Below are 17,678 nucleotides of genomic sequence, written 5' to 3'. Positions count from 1 at the left end.
AGTCTCATTTTTTCCATTCGTCTCAAAATAATAGCTTTATTTCCAAAAAATAATCATATCAACTTAAAACTATCCGCTTTATACCCACTTTGTCCAACCACAGACGAACTATTGTTTGGGACAAATGGAGTATATATCTTCCGAATAACATAAAATTTAAATAATAAAAATTAAACAAAAATTCAAAAGAAGCACAAACCTATTTCAGTTACTTAAATCCCTTACAGTCTGTATATAGGTGTTTATGATCATCATCACTCATCAAAAGCATAATCTAGTCTACTGCAAAACAAAGCTAGATCAAACAACGAAAACCCAATAACACAAAATCGAGAGAACCCATAGTCATGGAGATCATAAAGGCAGTATGAGCAAGACTGTACAACAATACGAAGAGTAAAAGCAATAGAATTAACCGAAACGACGACACTTATAGACAAAAGTCAGTCATAGGCACTTCACACACACACAGACACAGCATAAGAAATAGAAAGAGCATACCATTCCTTACATGACAATAATCCAAGTCGGTAGTGATCGCTACACGAGAACAGCCTATGGAAATCATCGATTCACCACGCTTTTGCGAGTTCACCTTTCCAGCATACTCAGCCTGGATATATCTGCAACCAAAAAGTGTCCAAGCGAAGAGACAAAAAAAAAAAATGATTGTTATGAGCATGATATCCAAGACGCGCAACCAACAAAGCAAATCTATTCAGAAGAAATATGTACACATTTTTTTCATGAGGTTGAGTATGAGGAAATTTTATATCATGGTTGCCAATGGAGACTCGGAAGAATTCAATCTCAATAAATATATATATATATATTTATAAGCAAAAGTTCATTTAATCCATGATCAAGAGAAAATTCAAGCTGACAAGGTACTCAAATATGCAAACATATATTTGAATCTCTGTTAATGAAATAATAATGGTTTTTCATCTAAAAGTATTTGAAAGAATGCAATATACTCTTAACTTTTTGTATCTTGATAGCAGAACGATACTCATGTGGAATCTAAGATAATCGAAACAGGATAGATAAATGCCACAAGATCATCATAAGGTTTATGATGTGTGAATTTTGGACACCAAGAATGACTATATCCAGAAAATTACCAAATGATAGCTAAAATATTCAGTTGAAATTAGCAAGCACGGTACCATTAGCAAAATTTAGCTGGTGACTTTAAACTAAAAAATTTAAAACATCTAACGACTACAACATATCATTTGTTATTACGTGTCTACATTGGTTGGTTAGGTGAGCAAGTTCCGATGGACCAGCAATTTTCAACAGCTTAATAGCACGGTACTACAGCGAACTGGGATGTGTTATCAACAAATATAGTAAGAAGTCTTCAGCCAAATTTAAACCAGTTGTAATAGCAACACTTATAAAGCAAAGTTAATTAGCATGTGCCAATTAAATGCAAAACTATCTATAAACCGCAGGAAAGTTCAACCAATAAATACACAGCAGCTTTCTCCTTCACATCCCTTTCAAGCATTCAAAACAACTTTTTTTGGCGTTAATCTTCTTTCTTTCAGGTAGCAAGAGCAAAAACATGAGAAAGTATTGAAGAAAACAGATGCTCAAACTTCAAGCACAATTGCAAGAAGCAAATCTCTTAAAAATGTCAGCATTAGGCAACTGAATCAAAGCACGGGGACTTAGGAGTGTTTGGTATATAGAAATGAAAATATTTGTTGGATCCAAGGAAATCATATGGAGAGAAATAATCTTACAAAAAAATTGCATATAATTTATTATCCAAACAAAAAAATCAGCAGCATTATTTCTCCGTGAATTCTCACACACTAAAACTTACCAATTTCGTCATTTCCCCTCGACCGATTCATCATGGTCACTACATTATTTTGCATTTCTCAATTAATTATCCGTCCTACCAAACAGAACAAGCAATTATTATTCTCTATTGAATTATCTTCGTAATTCTATTCTCTCTATATCATTTCTATGTGATTCCAATTAGAGTGGTGATCAATCTTGCACAAGGGCCCTGAATTTCCCTAGTTCTTTGATTATTCAGGTTGATTTTCGCTCCAATCTTTATAACACCACTAACCTGAATATGATCATAACTTACTTTCCTCATCTCCCACTTAAACACTGCATATCCAACACTATCCTTAGGCTACAAGATTCGATCCTCTTCAAAAACTCATCAATCAAAGAATTATTCAGAATAAGTGCATATGGGAAACCAAAACAATCGAAATTCATAAACAAGCAATCAAACCAGACCTGCAATATTATCAGAAGCATCGAGATACACATGTTCTTCTTCCTCAGGCACTGGATGCAGCTCCAAGCAATCCTTATCCGCTGAACTCCCTGAAGCATCGGGCAACGCAGAATCTTTGTCGTCGGGACACCTTACCACAACGACGGGGCAAACGCAATGGCGCACGCAATAATCACTGACACTACCAAGCCTGCCATTACTGCTCCTCCTCGAAGCTCCGAATCCTCTGCTTCCCATAATCACAGCACTCAAACCAAGCCTCTCCACCTCCAAGCACAATCGCTCCTTCAAGTCGTGATCCTTCACAATATGGATCTTGAACGGAATATTCGCCTCCACCAACGGCTGCGCCAGGTCGTTCGCTTTAGTCGTCGTGAAATTGTCGAAATCGTCCTCGAGCTTCTGCTGCGATTTCTCGTCGGTCGCGTCGACCGGAATGTCGACCGCGCCCCAATCGGCGCCGTACAAGACGGAAGTCGGCCGGACGTGGAGGAGGATCACGGCGTCCCCAGGACGGAGATAGTTCTGAACCGCCCATTGAACTGCGAAAGCGCTCTCGTCGCTGAGATCAACGGCGATCGCGATTTTACGCTGCGCGCCGGCCGTCGGAGTACCGGAATTGAAGCGAGGCGAAGCCGGTTGGTGCATAGTCGCTCCCGCTATACGATTGACCTCCGCCGGAGCTCTGTCGCGTGATGCCATATCAGTTACCGGTCAATCGAGCTTGCAATCGGACTCTACTTTGCGCCGGCGAAATTTGGGGATTCTTGGATGGCGGTGTGATTGAGGAACAGAGGATAGTGGTGACGATGGAGATAGGAATCAGATGCGAGTCGGTGCGTGCACCAACTGTCACTGCACCCAAATCCAACCAATAGGAAAAAAGCACAATTAAAATTAAAATTAATTAAAATTTATTCTAGAATTATGAAAAATAGTTTATAAATATTTATAATTTATTTATTTTATATGTATTCAATTGAAAAAAACAGGATCCGATAATAAAAATATGTTTAAATAGAATGATCCCCAACGTCGGCACGAAAAGAGGGTGGAGCTGTGGAAGGTAATTCTAGGGTTTATCTGGATTGATCCCAATCGAATTGAAATTCTCAATTGCGTGAATTGTTGTACGTGATTGCTTTTTTTCGGGGGAGAATGCCGCAGAGGCACTCGAAGAACAACAATGATTTGGCTTTCTTCACGTACGATGAGAAGCGGAAGCTTGGGTACGGCACGCAGAAGGAGAGGCTGGGGAAGGATTCGATCAAACCATTCGATGCATGCTGTCTCTGTTTGAAGCCTTTGGTTGATCCAATGTGCTGCCTCAAGGGCCATGTGTTCTGCAAAGAGTGCATTCTCGAATGTCTCCTCGCGCAGAAGAAAGATATTCAGAGGTATTTATCGATTCTGCGTATTTATTGATGTGTTTGATCTAGTTTTGGATCGTGGTGAAATTGTGTTGTTTCTATGGTGAGTATGCTTTACAGTTTACATGATCGGATCAAATGACGTCTTGGATTCAATTGATTGGATGAAGCAGTGGTCTGTTAGTTGTTTCAGAACATGGAAATGGTGTTCTGAGTTGGAAATCATTCCTCATTTCTAATGATCTTTGTGCTGCTTGTTGCTAATTTTATGCATGAATGAATTTTCAGAGGTGATGAGCTCTGCATTTCATTTGATATGTGTTCTTCAAGTTTATTGGTTGCCCAATGAATGTTAGGAATTCCCTTGGAAAGGCTAATTCCTTTTGTAGATTATTGCCGTTTGATGCAAAACAGTTGTATATTCATTTTCATTCATTTTGAAATTATAAAAATAAAAAATAGATATTTGTTTTGATTTTGATTTTGATTTTTTTTTTAAAAAAAATAGAATTGAAAGGCCAAATCCGAATATATGTATTGTCAGTTTATATATTGTATTTTTAAATTCACGTACCTTAAAGAGTGAGATTGAAGTGAAGGATGGAATTCTCTGAGTTAGAAGAATCAGGCAAAGGGAAAAAATTGTTTGGGAGAATATTCAAATCATTTGGCAATATTCATTGTTCTAATTGAGATTCATTAATCTCCTTAACCTACAGAAAGCAAGCAGCCTATGCAGCACGGCAGAAGCAAGAGCAAGAAGAGGAGGAGGAGAGGCTAACACTCGAAAAAGCTCGGGAGCTCGACGCATTCGACCAACAGAACCACGGTGCCGTACCTCAGTACAACGACAAGAACTACAACCGCGACAAGAACGGTTTCCACGGCGCAAACAGCGTGAAGGCCACCTCGTACGAAGAAGAAGCCCTCCGTACAATGAAGGCATTCTGGCTGCCGTCTGCTACACCAGACGCCCCCAAGAAAGTCGATCCTCCATTGCCCGACACTGTCTGCCCCGAAGGGAAAGAAAAACTCAGGTTGAAGACGCTGTTCGCCATCTCCTTCACAGAAGACGCCAGCGAACGGACCAGTTCAAGTTCTACAGACAAAACCTGCATCTGTCCGACCTGCAAAGTCACCCTTACAAATGCGCTGGCTCTCGTCGCCCTCAGTTCTTGCGGACATGTTTTCTGTAAGAAGTGCGCAGATAAGTTCGTGGCTGTTGATAAAGTGTGTGTTATATGCAACAAACCATGCAAGGAGAAGAACCTTGTGAATATAGCTAAGGGAGGGACCGGGTTCGCCGGCCATGGAGATCAACTCGAAGCTAAGGATTTCAAGCATTTAGGGAGCGGGACAGGTCTCGGTCTTGTAAGACCGGCAACAAAGGTTTAACCTTTGGTCTGTCCTAGGTAGTGTGCTGTGATGTAATAAGCTTCGATAAGCCGATGAATAAGTGATCTATGAACTCTAGTGTGTATATATAACTTAAACAATCTAGAACGTAGCGGCGCAAAAGTTGTGACAACACAAGTCTATTAATAGGATTCGATCCTACGTGAATGCAAACATCTCGATGACGGCAAAGGTTGTAATAACACAAATCTATTAATAGGACTCGATTCTACAACACGAGAACACTCACGGTCGAATGGAAAGCTCTTTAAGATCCTAATCGAACTAAATTCACCAAAAACCTCATAGTGAAACCAGAACGCGAGCAATATCAATTCACTTCAATTTCTACAGCACATTCCCCAAATCACATTCCAATAAAGGTTAACCAATTTTTTCGACAACAAAAGCTTATAGCATAATCGAAGGAAAATATCATTTATTTCCCCAATAGACTTTATAGAGTATAGATAACACAAAGAACCAATCCTCGAAAGAAAAGTCTAGTGTCATATGTCGATATTAACCTAGTTCGATTCTGTCCCTATTCTTCTTTCACACTTTCATCTGTATAACTCTGTTGCTGTCCAGCATCCATAGCCAAATCCCACCGTCTCTGAGCATCAAATAATCAAACAATCAGCATCATTTCACAGTGAAAAATAATAAATTCGATAGAATACTCTGCCATTTCACAGGAACATATGCAACTGCAAGAAATCGATCTACAGCCTGAATTAATCTATCTCAACAAAAGCTCAGGAATAACACGAATTCATGAAACATATAATCGTGCCAGAAAGAAACTAAAAGGAAGCCGTACCAAAACATCATAGCCCAAATTAGACCTTAGATAAACACTATGACTTTGTATATAGATATACTTTTGGAACTCTGATACTATTCATATAGTAACTTTTTTAAGAACATCACATTATATACATTTTTTGTCATACAAAACCATCACATCAAATATTAATTTTTCGTTATTCTTGAATTTTTTTAAAACTCCAAAAGTTTATATCTAAACGAGCCTATATATCTCTCTCAATATAAGCTCGGAATTTACACAAAACCATGAATATATATATATATATATATAATCGATCCCAATAAAGCTCCGATATGACATGAAAGGATGAATACATACAACTTAAGAATATCATACCAAAAAATCACAGCCCAAAGTATATCTTAGATAAACACCATTACATCTATACACACTTATAACCCCGAATCTGTTCGACCTTAACAAACTCTCACAGTCAGACACAAAATTACAAATCCATACAATCCTATAAACATCATTACAAGAATTGTATCTTAGATAAACACCATTGTATCTATATACTTTATAAGCCCAAATCAATCAACCTCAATAAATGCTCACAATCGACACAATTATCATACAATCCTATAAACATCATTGCAAGAATTATATCTTAAATAAACACTATTACATCTAACTAATAGAAACAAAAATTAATCAATCTCAACAAAAGCTCGGAATCAATTCGAAATCAAGAACAGATGCATAGTAAGAACATGCAGTTCTAACAATGGAGGAATCGAAAAGAAAGCCATACCAAATCATCATAGCTCGATAAGAGTCAGCTGCAACTCCAACCAAGTACAATCCTGGAAACACGCTCTGCAAGTGGAAGAACAAAAGGAATCGATTCAAAAACCGAAAAGTAAATGAGAATTGATTTCGAATTCAAAATCAGGGAAGAAGAATTTCGGAGCAGTTACATCGAGCTGTTTCTGGACGTTTCTCGGCCACTTTCGAGGCCGCCGGGCAGGTTTTCCGCCGGTTAAAGCGTAAACGTCTTCCTCAATTTCTTCCCTAGAGAGCGAAATCCAGAGCCTCCTCTTAGCCCTACGCTCAGCTCCGGAGGAGCCTCTGAGTCTCTGCGACTTCACTCCGTTGCCGGCGGAGGAGTTCAGTTTCGCATCATTAGTCTCGTCGGCGGTTGCTTTACCGGAGAAGTTCTGCGGCGGCGGCGGCGGCGCCGCTCTGACGATCTCCTTCCTCGGCCGCAAGTTCCACGGCTTGACCTCGTCCTCCAAGGATGAAGCGGCGTTCCGCCGCGGAGATTGTTCCTTTTGTTCGGTGTGGTGGTGATCGGGCGATTCGCCGGCGCGTCGGAAGCGGTGGTGGTGCGAAGCGGCGGGGGATGTAGAGGAGGAAGACTTGTGCGCCCATCTGAGGTGGGGCAAGGAGAAGTTGTGCAATGGCTGCGATTTCAGCGGCGGCGTCGCCATCAGAATCAAGGCATGCGTGTAGTTAACACTACCCTTGGTGTCCGGCGAATTTTTGGAGAGGGAATCCGGCCGCCGGCGGGGCTGCAGATTGAGCGATAGAACGAGAAAAAGGAAGCGTAGAAGGTGAGAGGGAGAGAGAGAGAGAGAGAGGAGAGAGAGAGGGCACCGCTCACAACGATGCGAGGGAGATATGTGTGCTGTGTGCATTCATCATGTACGAGAAGAGAGAGAAAACATTTATAGAGAGAGAGCGAGAGAGCGCTTTAGGTGTTGGTTTTTCTAGGGCCTGTTTGGCTACACTGACCCCTTTTTTTTAATAATTATTTAAATATATATATATATATATGTATTCTCAATATTTGAGTTTTATTTAAAATAGAGTATTTATATAAATATTCCTACATTTCCAAAATGATAATTTTATTTTATTTTAAAAAATAACTGTATTATCATTTATTATTATCATACAAATATTATTATTTTTTATATTAAATACATTCTCATGGATATATTATTTTTCTATGATCTATTTATATTTACTTTCAATAAAAATTTTATTTATTTATTTTTTAATATTTGAATATTAATTATTTTATCAAAATATAGTACAATATAAAAAAATACAAAAATATTTTCATTATGGACGAAAAAGTTAGTGTTAAAAGACATTTTAAAAAAAAAAATTATACAAATATAATGATATTTTTAATGTTAAATATTATTTTTATTTTTAAAATTTAAAAAACAAGTGAGACTATTGTTTATGCATTGAATGAGTATTTTAATTTAAATACTATTTTCTCTGTACTTTAACCAACTGTGTATTTTTTTAATGTAGTCTTTTGTGTAATAAAGTATTAATTTTTTTTAGTAACTGTACTAGCTATATAATATTACAAATATTTTTACAACTTACAATATATTATACAAATATTATTACTTTATATTATACTATAATTATAAAGTTATTTTAGTCGTTTATACTTTATTCATACTACATATCAATATAGTATTAATATAAGAAAATATTATTTTAATTTGATTGTTTATGAAAAAAAATAATAATAATACTTTGTCCGCAGTTTAATTTTTTGTTTATTTTTCTTTTTAAATTGCTATAAAAAAATATTTTATTTATGTTTTAAATTAAACATTATTACATGTTTATATTTTTTTTACTATAAAATTATTATTATTATTTATTTTTATTAAAATTCATACTTGTCAAATGAGCATGATATAATGATTATAATAAGATTGGTTTTTTTTTTAGCTTTGAACTTTTATTTTAAATAATGAAATTTAAATTAAAATAATTATTTCATATAATATAAATAAATATTAAATTACACTGAAAAAATTATGTAATAATGCTTTTTTTTTTTTTTAAAAAAAAAAACATTGTTAATTTATTATACAGAACAAAGGACCTTTAAATTGGGGCGAAATCCCAAATTTAATGGGCCTAAATTATGCTTTATAGTCAAGCAATTTTGGGCCTTTCAAATAGGCTCAATATATCCAATATCAGAAGATCCCTTCATTATTATTACTATTATTATAAGAAAAATAAATAAATAAATAAAATATGTTATTAATAATAAGAATAATTGTGTAATAAAATAATTGATAAATTATATAGTACATTTAATTATAAATAATGTAGTATTCTTATTTAGAATCGTACCAACTGAATAATTTTAACTTACATTTAAAATAAAATATTAACAAATTTTTTAGTTTAAAATTTAAATTTTAATTCCATAATGAGTTTGCTCGCATTTTGTTTTTAGATAGCATAATATTTTATAAATAATATTAAAAATTTATAAATATATATTAATATAATATATATTTTATTTATTCAATAATTCAATAATTTAATGCCAAAAATATGATGTTCTATTTTAAAAAATTATAAATAAAAATTTCAAAATTAATAAAAAAAAAAAAAGTGAGATAAATAAGAAAAGTAAATGCATTATAAAAAGACACCCATCTTTTCTTATTCCATTACACGAATAAATACAAAATTGCTTCCGTGTAATTCAATAAAAAAAATAAAAATAAATATTAGAAAGTCGAGTCTGGATTATGATAAGTTAGACTTGTCCAAGGATTCCAAAATGATTGACTTGTAAGTTTTTAATTTGTCAAAAAGGTCAAATTAAAATTGAGTATTTTGTATTATTATTTGATATATATATATATATATTATTTTATTTTTAATTTAGTTTCAATTTTTGATGATTTTGATTAAAAATAACACTAATTTATATTTACTTACTTTTTGAAAGTTTTCTTTTTAATTTACTACCACTTTTTATAATTCGATTTTATTTACAAAACCGGAAACTTTATTTTTTTTATTTAATTTAGATATATATATATATATTTAATAAGCAATTATATAAATATAAAATCCAATTTAACATTAAGGGTTGTATTTGAACTTTGAAGTTACGTACTTGAATGTATTTATATAAATGTTACTCAATATCTTTATAATAATAATATAATCAAATTTTATTAGATTGTTGCAAAATTAAAAAAAAAAAAAAGAGTTGACATAATAAACTTAATAAGCAGTCAAAATAAATATTTAATTAAAACAAATTATTAAAATATTGGTATTCTGGGTGATAATATAGTTTTTTCTGTACTCAATTAATTAATTTTTTACTTTGCTCCTAATCTATACATATAAAATAGTTATATAATACAGATAAAAACAAATACTCCCTCGTCTCAGATACCATGTCCACGTTGCCGTTTTGTTCGTCCCACGTACCATATCACTTTCCTTTTTTGAAAAATGATTACACACTAATCTCATTTTAAAATTTTAAATTTTATTTTAATTAGACCAATTAGTTATTTTAATATTAATTTATAATTATTTATATTATAAAATAATTATTTTCACTAATATATTTTTAATTATCTACTAATTACACATCTCCTAAAATACCGTGTCTACAGTGTAGCAGACACGGTATCGGAGGGAGTATAACATATACTGTATAAAATAAAATCATATTTTAAAAATATAATATTTTTAATAATTGTAATTTTAATTATAAAGATATATATATTTTTATAAATATTTAGTCAAAAAATTTGCCTTTGCTGCGGCGCACTAATTTCTCCCTCTTTCCTTCCTTGCGTATGTTTCTGTGTCTGAAAAATTCACTCCCAAATTACGAAACCCAAAATTCCAATTTTCATTTTCTTCGTTCTCCTCTGCTCTCTAAACACTTTCTTCTCCACAGCTTTCCTTAAATCTTCTAGAAGCTTCATATATACATACAGATTACATATATCTCTACAAGTTTTCTGCAGAACAACAAGAAGAAATTTAAATCACAGGTTAGTCATTGTTTTCTTATTTTTCTGCAATTTTAGGGTTTGTTTAATTTGTTTTATTAACTTACTGTTATTTTTCGAGATCCAATTTTTGAGGGGATTATTATTGGATGTGATTTTTTTATTTTCTTCAAAATTTTTCCATATATTATAAATTTTAAATTACTCCTTATTTGTATTCATTATTTTCGTTTTCGACAGTTTTTTTAGAGAACCAGTCAAAAATAGTTTGAGCATGAAAATTTTAAAAAATTTAAATATTCAAAGTCGATATATAAGAAAAAAATATTAAAAATACGTAAATTATAAATTTAGAATTATAGTAATTAATAAATAAATTTCGATATAATAAAAATTGAGAAGTTAATGTAATAGATAGTCTGAGAGATTAACGGTGTAGATTTATTCAGGATCTGAGATCCTGGGATGGGCTGAAATTACCTTTTAGACCATCTCTGATTCCTCCGTCCTCTTTCGAAGGAACTCCTGTAGCTGAAGGCCGGAATGATCTACGCCGTCCGTTTTATGAATTAACGGTGTAGATTATTTTGGTTTTACAGTTACTGGAGCTCCCAAGAAGTACTCCAATAGTGTTTAGCAGGTGAGCTGTCATTGTCAACCTGCCTAAAATATAACAAAATTATAAAATATTTCCGTATTTATATGTGAAAACAATTAATTTATTCACACACTATAAATTATGGAGTATATACCTTTTTAAGGGTGTTTCTAAACGTGCATATTCTGCCCGGGACAAAGGGTCAACTTTTCGTTTTTCGTCAATATTTTCTTTATTAATAATATTAAAAGTACTTTAAAAAAAAATAAAAATTATCTGTTAATAAATATATTAATAATAATAATAATAATTATTATTATTATTATTTTTTTATGTTGATAGTAACTTAGAAGGCAATAATTAATATTTATTTTGATATTAAATATTTTTCACTAATTCTATTAAATATTCTAATAATAGTATTTATTATATATAAAAAATATTTTAGAATAGTTTATTAAATTAAAATATATTGTCATTGAAAAACTCGATTATTATTTAAATATTTTAACATATTCAATTAAATATTTCATATAATAATACTTTTATTATCCTTTAAATAAGTTTTCAATTTTTTTTTACTTAACTTTTTTAATATTAATATACTAATGATATATAATATACAAATCTTAAAAAAAAAATTAATAAAAATAATTTTATTAGTATTTTATAATATAAAATTAAAAATATTTGTGTAATACGTTTGAATTATAAATATATTTTTAATGTTAAATAGATAATATAATAGTAAAAAATTTGGTCACTCAACTTTAGCGTTTCAATTTTGTGATTCTATGTTATTTGAAAATAATTAAATAAATTAAACACTATATTATAACAATTTTTTAGGATGTGTATGTTTTGGGATTTGAATTTTAATTTGAAATTTGAACAGTAGAAAATCGAATTTGAATAATTATATAATGTATAATATAAATAGATATGATGTGATATTTAGAATATAATATTTTTTAAATAAAATTTTTAAAATATAAAATAAGTATTTAATTTGAAATATTTTATTTTATTTTATTATTTTTTTAAATAATAAAAATTTTGTATAATTTTATAAACCAACACACCAAAACTGAAACTATTAAAAATTAAAATAACAAAAGATAAAAAATAAATTTTAAAAATGTTCTATATAAAAATATAATATTAAAATATGAAAAAAAAAAGTGTATAAATTATTATCCAATACTTCCTCCATCCACTTATAATATACAGGTTTATTTTTGTCGTGGTGTTTAAGAAATAACAATATTTTAATTATAATGGGCAGTTAAAAAGTAGTGTAATAATATTTTTGCTCTTACTTTTTATTATAAAAATAATAATGTGATGTAAAATAAGGATATTTGTGAAAAAAAAAAGGTATTTAATGAAATATTTACTTTTAATTGAACGTCTCTAGATGAAAATATGTATCCTTTCTAACCGGATGGAGGGAGTATTTTATAATCTCCTAAAATAAGTGTTTTACTATTGCTAATTTTTTAATGATTATGTTTATATTTTATGCCGTTATCCAGATGAGGTAATTATAGAATATTTCCTTATTTAAGTGTGAAACAATTAATTTATTCACACAACATAATTATAAAATATATATACTTTTTTAAATATACGAAATAATTTAATATTACTACCCATCCGTAAGCTGATTTGTTTTCACACGCGAAATCATATAAAACAAAAAATCATTAGATTTGACCAGATTTTATTTTAAAAGAATAAATAAATTCCAGCTCAACATAATCTGTTCATAGTTCATCGAGATATTGTAAACTCCAGGATCTCAACTCCCGGGCGAGTAATTCCCTCAGTATATTTATCCGGGATTTCGAACTCCTGGACCCACGGATCTCCTCAGAATCTTGAAGATTCCTTTTCACAGCTCTCCATCGAAATATCACAAATCAAAAGTTGTTACTAATAAAAATCGATAAATTATAGGAAAGATTGTTAAATTCTTATTAGGAAATTTGAAAAAAATAATTAAATATTTATAATTGGAGTCAATAAAGAGGATTGCAAGTACACACTTCGAGATTCATCACTCTCTTATAAATATAGAGTCAAGGGTTCGTCTGATTTAGGTTTTTTTCCAAGGAATCTTCTCTCAACAGAGTTTGGCGGAAAGGTGAACATTAAATCCCCTCATTCTGTAACGACAACGTTGTCTTCTCCTAACTTGTTGGCTTTGTTCTCGCAAAATTGCTGCTCTTTTGTTTGTTGATTTTCGAATTCTCTGTTTGTTTGTCTTCTTTTTTTTTTTTTTTTTTTTCCGTGTTTATCAAATTTCTTAAATTTTGGGGGTTTCAGGTTTGTCCTGGAGAAGAACAACAGAGATGGCTGATTCAGGAAGTGTATCTACTCCAGACAGGGTTGAGGTAGGTTGCAAAATCCTACGATGTTTGATTGTCGTGTTTACTAAGAAAATTGATCGATTGTATGATTGGATTTTATTGGTAATTGACGAATTGATTTCAGGGAAAGACTAAGGCAACTATACTGTGTTGGTTCCTCGGCCTCGGCTCGCTCGTTGCGTGGAATAGCATGCTTACCATCGGAGATTACTACTATGCTGTCTTCCCGGTTCGATTCTTTTTTCTTTTTTTAATTGTTTTGAAAAATAATAAATAATTAAGAATGCCTTCTTCAAAGGTTTGGGATTGAAGTTTTTCGAATAGTAAAATTTTAAATCGGAGTAATCGACTATATAACACTAAGGCGAACAGAGCCTGGATCTTAGAAAACAAATTACAGGATGTTCTTGTGTAATGCAACTTTATGTTGTTTGTAAATATTAAGGATGTACGGAAATCTAGCTGACATTGTTTTTCGAGTGTTTGAGGTTGTTCGAGTTAGTTTTCTCTTATTCGAAAAAGCTCGTAATTTTGTAGACTTACCATGCGTCGAGGGTGCTTACGATAGTCTACCAACCATTCGCGGTGGTGACAATGGCTATAATGGCCTACAACGAGGCGAAGATCGAGACGAGGCGGCGAAACCTCATTGGCTACATCCTTTTCTTTTTGACAACTTTCGGTCTCGTAGTCGTAAGTCTATTCCTTACTCATCCAAATCCTTTTTATTTGCGCGCACAAGTTTTTTAAAATGTATTGTATATTGTGTTATCAGATTGATCTCGCCAGCTCTGGCAAAGGAGGAATTGGAAACTACGCCGCGATTTGCGTCATGGTTGCCGGGTTTGGAATCGCCGACGCCAGCGTTCAAGGCGGGATGGTCGGGGATTTGGCGTTTATGTGCCCCGAGTTCATCCAGGTGAAATAAAATCAACCTAATCTTATTCGATGATGTATCGATCGTCATTTCATTTATGTTTGACGGGTCTAATATTTGCAGTCGTTTTTTGCCGGGTTGGCTGCGTCGGGAGCCCTCACTTCAGGGCTTAGGTTGATCACGAAAGCAGCCTTCGATAAAACCAACGACGGTCTCCGTAAAGGAGCGTGTAAGTCGATCTCTTGTCTGAATCGATCTTGATTTTATTACAACTTTTCTCGTGTAATAGTTCTAATCGATGTTTTTATAGTGTTGTTTCTCTCCATCTCGGCTTTCTTCGAGTTTGTGTGCATTTTCCTCTATGCTTACATGTTTCCGAAGATACCGATTGTCAAGTACTTCCGGAAGAAGGCAGCTTCGCAAGGGAGCAAAACCGTGAAAGGTGATCTCGCAGCTGCCGGAATCCAAACTCCTAGCGGTGAATCGGTAAGATTATCGCAACGAGATCTTGATTTGTACTAGGTTTTTAATGTAAGAAACTTGTGGCATTGTTGTAGGCCGAGGATGTTAAAGTCGAACGGTTGAGCAACAAGCAGCTGATCATGAAGAACCTCGACTACGGACTGGATCTTTACATCATCTATGTGCTCACACTGTCGATCTTCCCCGGATTCTTGTACGAGAACACCGGAGAGCACCAATTGGGCGAATGGTAAGAACATTACATCATTGTTGTCGCGACAATGTCTTCTTCTTACAATTTTTTAACAAAATCGATTATTCAATAGGTATGCTGTGGTTCTTATCGCAATGTACAACGTATGGGATCTTATCGGGAGGTATGTCCCGTTGATCAACCCAATTCGATTAGAATCCCGAAAGGGATTGGTGATTGCGTGCTTGTCTCGAATTCTTTTGATTCCGTGTTTCTACTTCACGGCGAAATATGGCGATCAAGGCTGGATGATATTCCTCGTATCTTTCCTCGGCTTAACAAATGGATACCTCACCGTGTGCGTGCTAACCGTCGCCCCTAGAGGATATACGGTAAGCTTATTTATTACTACGTACTATGCAATTTATAGTAAAATATTTGATATCGGGATTTTTTAAAACCTTAAAAGTTTCGAATGGTTATAAACGTAGGCGCCGGAGCAGAATGCGTTGGGGAATTTGCTGGTGCTGTTTTTGCTTGCCGGGATATTTTCGGGAGTTTGTCTCGATTGGCTATGGATAATTGGCAACGGCTCTTTCTGAAAACCCGAAATTGGGTAGTTTTTATTTTTGATTTTCATATATATATTTTTTTGAAGAAGTTATGGGATAATTTGACTTTTGATTTTTGATTTTTGATTTTCGTATATACATATATATATTTTAAAGAAGTTATGCTATAATTTGTTGTGAATTTATTATTTTGCCTTTAGTTAGATTTATATACATTGGTCAAGATATATGCTCTTTGGCCATGAATTTCAATTAACGTGAATCTGCAATAATTAATACTTTGTCCTTTTATAATAAAAAACAAAACAAAAAATATACATAGTTTTTTATTAAAAGAAATATATATATTTTTTAATCATTTCAAATTCAAACAACATGATACATCATATTTTCAATAAAAAGATACTGTTTTTTTTTTATAATATATATATATATATAAAGTATATATAATTAGTTAACAAATGTTTTGCATGATTATCAACGAAGAAACCTGTGGTGTTGTCAACAAACAATTGATCATGAATTAACAACACACAATAATAATTTTATTCAACACGCATCTCGATTGATATTATAAAAACCACTATAGATACATATATTTACACCTATTACATCATATATATTATGTCCATTGAAAAATTATACTATATACTAAGAACATACTATTTTATATTATCAATCAATTTTTCTCATAACTAATAGAAGAAATATATCAAATTTAAAATACAAAACAAACACACCCAAAATGTATTTTATTGTGTATATATATATATATGAATAGTGCTTTATGAGTTTATTCACACATCACCGATCCATCATTTACAAATTGAACAAATTCAATGTGCGTATAAATTTTTTTATAAAAAATCGTACCATTAAAAAACACAGATTGAGCAAACCTGACATGATCAATTTTTAGACCGGGGACAATTATCCACGGTCAATCAGAGCTTACTCTTAAAAATATTCCGCCATGCAAAAACATCATTAAGCAAATTCTGAACGTATTTTGCTCATGTACCTACACTTTCAACCATTTAAAACTTCTAAAGTTTCAAAAAATTTCGATATTAAATATTTTATGTAAAATTGTATAGTACAAAGTATCGTAGTAATAAGCTTTTCGTATATCCCTTAGGGCGACATTAAACAAGCACATGAGGCATCATTTGCTTAGCCGAGGAAATATACAAGGAATATCATCCATCCTTGATCTTCGTACACTAAAACTATAAAAAATTTATAGTCAAGTTATTTTACCTTGATGTATTCAGCCGTCTTCAACACTGGTGTCTTGCCGATTCAGGAATTATAACGCAAATTGTGATTTAGTTTCCGATGCCACTTTTTTCCGGAGCTGGCGAGATCTATTGAGTAATAAGCACAATACATTATTTTAGAACTTTAATGCGTACGCACAAATAAATAAAACCTCGATGAGTAAAGAATAGACTTACGATAAGTGGTCAAAAATGAAAGAATGTAACCAAAGATGTTTGCCGCTTATCATTGCCTCGAATTAGGCGAGTATAGCCATGGTAAGTCTACAAAATTACGGGTTTTTTTTAATAAGATAGCTAATTGTAATAACCTTAAACACTTTGAGAACAATAGGTATTCCATGGTTTTCATTGTGATGTACAACGTATGGGATCTGATCGGGAGATATGTACTGTTGATTAACTTCATTCGGTTAAAATCCCATCTAGGTTTGATGATCGTCTGTTTGTCTCGATTATTTATGATTCCATGCTTCTATTTCACGGCCAAATATGACGATTAACGCTGGATGATATTCCTCGTATCTTTTCTCGGTTTAACCAACGGATACCTCATTGTATGTGTGCTAACTGTCGCCCCTAAGGGATATAGGGTAAGCTTATTATTACAATATTGTGTACTACAATCTACACTAACATATTTAATGTTATAGAATTTCGAAACTTTAAAAGTTTCGAATGGTTAAAATTGT

General features: G+C 32.5%; 4 protein-coding genes across 6 annotated transcripts; 2 read left to right on the top strand and 2 right to left on the bottom strand.

Moving 5' to 3' along the window:
- Nucleotides 1-298: 298 nt before the first annotated feature.
- Nucleotides 299-3,126, bottom strand: LOC127253239 (universal stress protein PHOS32-like). The gene is made up of 2 exons (XM_051277696.1): nt 2,275-3,126; nt 299-623 (listed from the first exon to the last, which is right to left on the bottom strand). Exons 1-2 carry the CDS (start codon nt 2,975-2,977, stop codon nt 592-594), a joined length of 735 nt encoding a protein of 244 aa, XP_051133653.1. The 5' UTR covers nt 2,978-3,126; the 3' UTR covers nt 299-591.
- A 141-nt stretch (nt 3,127-3,267) lies between these two features.
- Nucleotides 3,268-5,212, top strand: LOC127253439 (E3 ubiquitin-protein ligase CSU1-like). Its single transcript, XM_051278049.1, has 2 exons — nt 3,268-3,672; nt 4,365-5,212. Exons 1-2 carry the CDS (start codon nt 3,434-3,436, stop codon nt 5,038-5,040), a joined length of 915 nt encoding a protein of 304 aa, XP_051134006.1. The 5' UTR covers nt 3,268-3,433; the 3' UTR covers nt 5,041-5,212.
- LOC127253440 (uncharacterized) lies at nt 4,720-7,539 on the bottom strand. 2 transcript variants are annotated; one of them, XR_007839256.1, is made up of 4 exons: nt 6,793-7,539; nt 6,627-6,691; nt 5,568-5,656; nt 4,720-4,835 (listed from the first exon to the last, which is right to left on the bottom strand). XR_007839256.1 is itself a non-coding variant. In XM_051278050.1 (3 exons), coding segments are annotated over exons 1-3 (786 nt in total). In that variant the 5' UTR covers nt 7,513-7,538; the 3' UTR covers nt 5,257-5,655. The 2 variants fall into 2 exon arrangements, 1 of the variants encoding a protein (XP_051134007.1); XM_051278050.1 differs by lacking the exon at nt 4,720-4,835 and having other exon boundaries at nt 5,257-5,656; nt 6,793-7,538.
- A 2,896-nt stretch (nt 7,540-10,435) lies between these two features.
- Nucleotides 10,436-15,889, top strand: LOC127253139 (equilibrative nucleotide transporter 3-like). Of its 2 annotated transcripts, none has more exons than XM_051277565.1 (10): nt 10,436-10,674; nt 13,559-13,626; nt 13,727-13,831; nt 14,140-14,295; nt 14,378-14,521; nt 14,603-14,708; nt 14,790-14,965; nt 15,037-15,191; nt 15,268-15,526; nt 15,626-15,889. In XM_051277565.1, exons 2-10 carry the CDS (start codon nt 13,585-13,587, stop codon nt 15,734-15,736), a joined length of 1,254 nt encoding a protein of 417 aa, XP_051133522.1. In that variant the 5' UTR covers nt 10,436-10,674; nt 13,559-13,584; the 3' UTR covers nt 15,737-15,889. The 2 variants fall into 2 exon arrangements, with proteins under 2 accessions (XP_051133522.1, XP_051133523.1); XM_051277566.1 differs by lacking the exon at nt 10,436-10,674 and adding an exon at nt 13,291-13,376.
- The last annotated feature ends 1,789 nt before the right edge of the window (nt 15,890-17,678 follow it).

This window comes from Andrographis paniculata, unplaced genomic scaffold, assembly GCF_009805555.1.
Source record: "Andrographis paniculata isolate CXL003 unplaced genomic scaffold, ASM980555v1 Contig50END, whole genome shotgun sequence".
Lineage (NCBI taxonomy): Eukaryota > Viridiplantae > Streptophyta > Magnoliopsida > Lamiales > Acanthaceae > Andrographis > Andrographis paniculata.
The sequence above is the reverse complement of the archived record's forward strand: the minus strand, read 5'-3'. Positions and strand labels throughout refer to the sequence as shown.

Excerpts from the sequence above, each read along its gene's own strand:
- LOC127253239 (XM_051277696.1), bottom strand. The coding sequence starts at position 2,977 with ATGGCATCACGCGACAGAGCTCCGGCGGAGGTCAATCGTATAGCGGGA. Across the intron at positions 624-2,274 it reads TGCTTCTGATAATATTGCAG|ATATATCCAGGCTGAGTATG; the intron begins GTCTGGTTTGAT and ends TTTTGGTTGCAG.
- LOC127253439 (XM_051278049.1), top strand. The coding sequence starts at position 3,434 with ATGCCGCAGAGGCACTCGAAGAACAACAATGATTTGGCTTTCTTCACG. Across the intron at positions 3,673-4,364 it reads CAGAAGAAAGATATTCAGAG|AAAGCAAGCAGCCTATGCAG; the intron begins GTATTTATCGAT and ends CTTAACCTACAG.
- LOC127253440 (XM_051278050.1), bottom strand. The coding sequence starts at position 7,512 with ATGCACACAGCACACATATCTCCCTCGCATCGTTGTGAGCGGTGCCCT. Across the intron at positions 6,692-6,792 it reads ACGTCCAGAAACAGCTCGAT|AGCGTGTTTCCAGGATTGTA; the intron begins GTAACTGCTCCG and ends TTCCACTTGCAG.
- LOC127253139 (XM_051277565.1), top strand. The coding sequence starts at position 13,585 with ATGGCTGATTCAGGAAGTGTATCTACTCCAGACAGGGTTGAG. Across the intron at positions 13,627-13,726 it reads CTACTCCAGACAGGGTTGAG|GGAAAGACTAAGGCAACTAT; the intron begins GTAGGTTGCAAA and ends AATTGATTTCAG. Across the intron at positions 14,966-15,036 it reads AAACTCCTAGCGGTGAATCG|GCCGAGGATGTTAAAGTCGA; the intron begins GTAAGATTATCG and ends GCATTGTTGTAG.